Here is a 7,284-nt window from a genome sequence, read left to right on the forward strand (position 1 = left end):
TGAAAAATTGATTGTATATAAATTTAAGGGTAACATTTGTCATTTAAAAAATAAAGTAGGGATAAAAATGTCAAATCAAGCATTAATTTTAGGTGGGACCAGAGTTTATGCTTTTGTAACTTTTAAAGCTCATCCACCTCAGCTTTTAAAAGTTGAGGAATTTGGGAAGTGTTTTGGATAAAAAGTCCTTTAATATTTTCTTACCAAACACTAATTTCAAAAATTGTTAACATATATAAGTTTTCAAAGTGCCTTTCGAAAAATAAAAACATTACCAAACGAAGCTTTAGTCTTCCCACTGTGAAAAAATGAGTTTGCCCATTCACATAGATAAGGCAAATTAACAAAATTACTTACTCCCACTAGACTTGCTCTTAGCGGATTGTGACTTTAGGGTAGGTGCTAGATCTTCCGGGATTGAAGTGTTGGGCGACCCACGAACTTGGGTCCCTTGGTCTTCCGAGGAAGAAAAGAGCCGACTCGTCGAGCTCGAACGAGTCGATTTCGCTGGTAATCGTGTATGCCAAAAGAAATTTAGTTATACTTATCCATCTATCATGCCCAGCGTAACCCTCGTACAAACCGGGCCCCACAGATTTAAGGAATCTCGTCGTGAGGGTAAATTTCACAGCACTTTCTTACAAGTCACTTGTTCTTTTTGAAGTTTGATAAATGAACACAAAATTGGTTAAAAAGACCAAAATTAATAATTTTTAGGTGAAAATGATACGTAAATTTTTATACTGTTTAAATGGATAAAAATATAAAAATAGCCAGGATCTAAACAGTTTTCAAATACTTTTTCTTTTTCTTTTTAATTTATACTGGATGCATCCAGTTTTATCATATCTATTTTTTTAAGTTTAAGCAAGGATGAATCCAATTTCATCCTTGCTAATTTTTTTTGTCCATTTCACCCATACTAATTTTTACTCGTCTATTTAAAAATATTTGGACAAATGATCCATTTTCCGATAAATGAAATCAATTTTATTTACGAAAAAACTCGGAAAGATCGGGCATCTTTTCTTTTCTTCATCCATTTTTTTTTTTGACATTAGTGTTTTGATGCATGGAGGAGTGTATAGACGTATGGACCACTGATGTGATCCGTTTTTGTTAATACGGGGGTATGCTTGTTTCATTTGTGTACAACTTAAAGCGAAGGGGAACGTATTTAAAGATCTGTATATAGCCATCTACTTTCATGTATATCAATAATTTCATATTCAATACCTTAGGGGCAAGTTTAAATTTCGGAAGCATCCAGTGAATTTTGTGCAGGAGTGTGAGTCTGGAGAAATCAGATCCCAAACCAGTATCACCTGTTTTGATCCTGTATGGTACTTACCAGAGGCGGTAATCATCAAGTTCAAGTTCGAGATGAAGGAGTCACTGGCTATCCTCAAGATGTAGCATTTCCTGTTTTCGAAGTTACGGCCCCGTATTTGTAGGTCAAATCCTCTATATCTTATACCTATTAAAGCGCAACAAGGCTTTGTACTTACTGTTACTACTGTAGTAATGATGTCGTTAGAACAAAGATTAACAGGATTAATTAATCAATACTAGATAGAGTAAAAAGAAAATTGCACTAATAAAATAGGGTAGATAATTAGAATAAAATAAAAACATGAGATGAAATTATTTGATTTCTTTATAGTATTTTGTTTGCTTTATAGCTTTGGGTTTCTGAACAGATACTGCCTCCTTTCCCAACACATTACGACCATTACTCAGTTTTACAGAGAAAGAGAGAGAGAGAGGACAGGGATACAGACACAGAATAGATAGAGAGGGGGGAGAATTAAATAAATGAATATTATTTCTAGAGAGAAGAAACTGATAGACTCATAAGTCTCTACCCAGAGAGACAACTCTTAACCAAAAAAAAAAAAAACCATTTCTCTGTTAAATATGGCAGAACTTTCATAAAACTCATCAGAGAAGAAAACTCCATATCTTTGTTAAACTTGGGGTATCTTTCTCTCATTCTCTCTAGATAAAGAAAAACCTACAAACACTTACTTCTTCTGTTAAAGAAATCTTGAGATCAGAAATTCAAAAAAAAAAAAAAAAAGTAATACCAGAAATGGCGAATCACTGCATTTCTCCCTTAAAGGAGACCACCATTTTTGTTCTGGGTTTCAGCTTTTTCTCTGTATTTAGTTATGTCTGAACTCAAGTTTCTTTCTTGCAGCTTTTGAGAAACCCTAGGTACTAGAGATAGTAGTGTTGTTTGTTGGTAGAAGAAACAGAGAAAGAGGAAGAAGAAAACAGTAATGAATAATAGTTCAGTGGCGGTGGCGACGGCTGTGACGACAGATACTGTAAATGTATTCCGACCACCATTTACGGCGTCGCAGTGGCAAGAGTTAGAGCATCAAGCTTTGATCTTTAAGTATCTAATGGCGGGACTACCTGTTCCTCCCGAGCTTGTTTTACCCATTAAGAAAAGCTTTGAATCAATGTCTGCTAGATTTTTTCATCATCCTACCAGTAAGAAGATGACTCAATCATTCATAGCAGATCTCATCCTTTAATCATTTTATTTTGTAGCTCATTGCAACTCTTTAACTGACATCATTCTTTTCTACGAGGCTGTTCTTTTCAAGATCCATTTAATACTTGTTTCAGCGACCAAAATCTCTATTAGTTTTATTATTCGGTTCATTATTTTCAAAACTAAAATTCCTGATCAGGTTTTCCAATATTAAGATTTTAGTTGATTTCAGTTCAGTACCTACTGTTTCGTTTTCACAATATCTGATGTTTTCTATCCATTCATTGATTCTCCCTCTTTAAGCAACATTGTTTTATTTAATTATCTGTCATCATTCTCCATTAAAAAGTAGAGAACGCAAAAAAAATACATTTTGGATTTTCCCAAAATACTAATCATTGTTCTTTTCTTTCACACACAGTATTATTTTATTATGCTTTGATGAGTTTCAGATACCATTAAAACAAATTAGAGTTTGGGTTTTGAAGTGCTGGCTGTATTATTTATTTAATGTTTAGCTAAACTTTATTTCTCATATTTAATAAATCTGACTACTCTTTTTTTGTTTTGTTTTTTGTATAAGTAATAAAGTTTTTAATGGAGAATATTTTTTTATGTTACAGTGGGATATTGTTCTTTTTATGGAAAAAAAGCAGACCCAGAACCTGGAAGATGTAGGAGAACCGATGGGAAAAAGTGGAGATGCTCTAAAGATGCATACCCAGATTCTAAGTATTGTGAGCGACATATGCATAGAGGTCGTAACCGTTCAAGAAAGCCTGTGGAAACCCAATCTATTTCTCAATCGTCGACTGTTACATCGCTTACTGCTTCTACCGGCAACAATGGAGGTAACACTGTTAGTTGCGTCGGAAGTGTGGTAGGTGGTGGCGGCATCAGCGGAAATGGGAGTTTTCAAAATCTTCCATTGATGGGTAATCATCAAGTTCTTTGTTCTGGAAACAACAGTATCAGTAGCAACAACAACAATCCATCTTTGTTGCAGATGGATTCTGTCCCTTATGGTATTCCTAGCAAAGATTACAGGTATGTTGAGTTATTTTTTGTTGAATTTTCATCATTGTGAGATTTGGTTATCAACTGAATTTTGTTGGGCCCATTTACAAATTCTTTCTGGTTAATGGAAGTCTTGCAGCAAACTGTTAGATTTGGTTATCAACTGAGGAACAGAATAAGCTTTTGTTACTGGTTTGGGACCCATTTTTATTATCTGCCCTCAATGGGTATAACTTTGGGTTTCACCAATAAAAAATATTTGCAGATCATGTTTTGTATACGGCGGATTTTTTCCTTTCTGTTAATGAAATGGTATCTGACAACTTTTACAATATGCCTAGAGATGCTGCCGTGTTTGCTGCAGTAGAGCATTATGTGTGGAAGAGTAGGTTTTGGACTTGTGATTTCAGTTGCAAAAAGGGAAATGGACGGTTTCTTCTGCAAATCATTTCTATTGATAAAAGTTTTTGGTCCCTTGATTTCTGTCTGGATTCAGAAAACCCCTCAGTGCGTTTGTGTGCATTTGCAATTGTACTGATTTCCTCCCAAGGAGGTTGTTTGATTAGAGAGTGCCTTAGAGTTTCTTTTTCTTCCTAATTTAAAGGAAATTATGTCTTCCCATTTAGGTTTATATAATATATTTGTCTACGTTGAAGATGTCTGTATCAATCTTCTAAGGGATGGAATTTTCCGGTTGATCAGACCTGCGATTGTCTATGATGTTTTTTACTCAGAAAGTGAATCAATGATTAATGCTCATATTAGATGAAGCATTCTGCTGTGGCCAACTTTCTTGGTCGGTGTTGTTTATGGTTACCTTCTTTAATTTATCCACCTTATCTGCTTTCATTAGTTTGTACTCCACTCCAGTACAATAGCGTTGTCGTTGATAGGCGGTTTTGAAAATCAGACTATTGTTGATTCTGACAAACTTCTATGGATAGAATTGTGTGACCACTTGAAAGTGGGGGTTATGAAAAGTTTATCGATTTAAGTTCTGTGCTATAATGGATTTTACTATACATGTACTGAAAAGTTTCATAAGGCTGGAAAGATCAATAGAGAATATGTGATTGGTTTTCAAAATCGGGTGGCATTGGTGCTCTCGAGTTTTCATGAAGTTTACCTTGTTGACTGTCATTTATTGTCTATATAGAAATAGAGAAGTAGTGATTTGCACTCTACCATAACGTTGGTCCATAACTGCAGTGCTTTGCCTTCCTTTCATGCTCAGTTACTGACATTCTGATTCTCAACTTTGCTCTCCATTATTTAGTGGAATCATGCTGTGGATAAATGCATTCTGAGCTTTTATTTTATGATGTCATGCAATACCTGATAGTGCATAATTGCTTAGTACGGTGGCTACATTTCTATGCGAACAGCTGGCTAGTTATGGACAATCTTCATTCTTTTGAGTTGTAATTAGCATATTTGTAAAACCATTATAACAGACTGAATTTGCAGGTACTACCATGGAATGAAAGCAGATAATGACGGGCATAGTTTCTTCTCAGAAGCTTCTGCGAATACAAGAGGGGGACTAGGAATGGAAAGTTCGACGGATAACTCATGGCGCCTGATGCCATCTCGAGTGTCCTCATTTTCTCAAACAAAATCAAGAAAAGGGTCTTTTATGCAGAGCGATTATTCACAGATGCATTCACTTCAGGATATCAGTCAGGCTAGCATTAACACTGCACTGTCAAAACAACATCAGCAACAACAACAACAACATTGCTTCTTCGGCAGTGATTACGGTTCATCGCAGCCCGTGAAACAGGAGGGACAGTCTCTTCGACCTTTCTTTGATGAATGGCCTAAAACCAGAGACTCGTGGTCTGATCTTGATGACGAAAGATCCAACCGATCTGCTTTCTCAACTACTCAGCTCTCCATTTCCATACCCATGACTTCCTCTGACTTCTCTGCAACCAGTTCTCGATCCCCCAATGGTTAGTACAAATCTGTTCCCTTGGGTTTTTGATCAAGAACTGCGAAAACAATGCCCAAGAACTGACTGAATCTTTAATCATTGCTGCAGATGCTTGATGGACGTGGTGATGGGCTGATAGGATATCAACTCCTGAGAGAGGAGGTTCATTAATACTATGGCGTGTGTTGAGTTTGATTTTTCCCATGTTTTCATTTAAACTTCTCTCCTAACACTGTTATTAGAGGAATCTAGTTTTGATTGCTAGTTAATTTTCTTTAGTCACTTGAATGGTCAGGTTACTGTGATCCTTCATGATCATTCTTGCACTTGGAGTTATGTGTTTCCAGTTGGAACTGCACTTTGCCTGTGTAAGACTTTAAATTTGAGTTCAACTTCTTTTTAAAAATAAAATTGATCTCTAGCAGTCCTTGTGAATTCACTGCCATAACCACGGTATTCTGAACTTCTTCAATTCAGGTAACCAATCATTAGATTCTCTTGCAGTGTGAACCAGACTAAGAAGGGGATGTATACTTGAAAAACCCAATTAACATCTCAAGTTTGGTGCATGAATATGCGTGCTTTATACGGATTATAATTTCATTTAGAAAAAAAGGACCTGTGTGGTGGTCAGAATGATAATTGTGTATCCAGTTTTAGTTGTAAATATGCTTACTGTTGGGTTTTAGCAAGATTCATGATATCCATTCATTACACTCAAAAGAGGGTTTTAAGTTTTCTCAATTGTCAACATTAACAAACTGATGAGATATTCATAAACACCCTCTTAAATTTGATAAAGCTAGCCAACCCAAAAGAAAATCAGCCTAGTTTGTTTAAAACCAGATTTCACTGTAGTTTTTGGTTGATTTAGAGAGAATAACAGATATAGGGTTTTGCTTTGGAGCTCTTTTATTTTGTCCGCAATTTTTGGAGATACTTCCTCCTGGACAGTCCTGCACTGCACATAGGAGAGATAAAAGAGACTGTCTAGTCTAGACTCCAGATAAGATTCTTTGGTTCGGAGGGGTGTAATTGTAATGATTCCTGCAGAGAAGAAGATAGTAATATTAGTATTTAGGGAAGTATTTACACAGTTGTATTACACAGCAAAGGTTATTAGACAGTAATAATACAGTAACAACGACTTTATATCCTTGTAAGTTTTGAAGAGAGTTGAAAAGAAAACTTAAATTTTTAACTGAAATGTCCCATCATGTCTTGTCTGTATCTACTTATCATGCATAGAGGGCCAGGCCACTCATATTTTTCTAGCACCAAAAAGTCTTAACAATAAAACCGTTGGGATTGTTTATGCATTAAAATAACCCGCTAGGGTTGGATATCTACGTCCTCTGGTACCTAGTTAGCAATTCGGGATTCGGCAAACGTACGGAACGGTAAACGTACGAGTATTATACAGTTTTGTAAAATTCAGATTCGGTCCAAAATTCGGTCAACGGGACGTGATTCGTCATTAATTCGGAACGGCATACGTACGTGTATAATTCGATTTATAAATGTGAGTTCGGCTCTGAAAATTCGGTATCTATATATAACAAATAATTTGTATTTATAAGGTCATAGACCAATTTTTATGCATATGTGTGAGTTATTTAAGGAAAAAATAAACTCAATATGATGATATTAATAATATATACAACATTCGTTATCCAAAAGGACGTCGTATAGTGGTTTAGATGCTTGGTTAGTGAGTTTGAGATCTCTCTCACCTTCACCTTCAAATCTCTTCAGTCGTTTTTGTTTCATAAAAATTACAACACGTCTAATATTCGGTCGTGTATGTTCGGGAGGCAGTAAAGCCCAA

At 35.7% G+C, this 7,284-nt stretch overlaps 1 protein-coding gene across 4 annotated transcripts; it reads left to right on the forward strand.

Annotated features, from left to right (window-relative positions):
- The first annotated feature begins 1,373 nt into the window (after positions 1 to 1,373).
- Positions 1,374 to 6,080, forward strand: LOC113302642 (growth-regulating factor 4-like). 4 transcript variants are annotated; one of them, XM_026551585.1, is made up of 5 exons: positions 1,374 to 1,454; positions 2,201 to 2,499; positions 3,127 to 3,550; positions 4,988 to 5,475; positions 5,565 to 6,070. In XM_026551585.1, exons 2-5 carry the CDS (start codon positions 2,283 to 2,285, stop codon positions 5,570 to 5,572), a joined length of 1,137 nt encoding a protein of 378 aa, XP_026407370.1. In that variant the 5' UTR covers positions 1,374 to 1,454; positions 2,201 to 2,282; the 3' UTR covers positions 5,573 to 6,070. The 4 variants fall into 4 exon arrangements, 3 of the variants coding, with proteins under 3 accessions (XP_026407370.1, XP_026407369.1, XP_026407368.1); XM_026551584.1 differs by having other exon boundaries at positions 1,411 to 1,450; XR_003336991.1 differs by lacking the exon at positions 1,374 to 1,454 and having other exon boundaries at positions 1,733 to 2,499; positions 5,565 to 5,824; positions 5,934 to 6,080.
- Positions 6,081 to 7,284: the final 1,204 nt, after the last annotated feature.

Source organism: Papaver somniferum, chromosome 8, assembly GCF_003573695.1.
Source record: "Papaver somniferum cultivar HN1 chromosome 8, ASM357369v1, whole genome shotgun sequence".
Lineage (NCBI taxonomy): Eukaryota > Viridiplantae > Streptophyta > Magnoliopsida > Ranunculales > Papaveraceae > Papaver > Papaver somniferum.

Coding starts and splice junctions, on each gene's coding strand:
- LOC113302642 (XM_026551585.1), top strand. CDS start 2,283: ATGAATAATAGTTCAGTGGCGGTGGCGACGGCTGTGACGACAGATACT. Junction 2,500..3,126: donor ATTTTTTCATCATCCTACCA/GTAAGAAGATGA, acceptor TTTATGTTACAG/TGGGATATTGTTCTTTTTAT. Junction 3,551..4,987: donor ATTCCTAGCAAAGATTACAG/GTATGTTGAGTT, acceptor CTGAATTTGCAG/GTACTACCATGGAATGAAAG.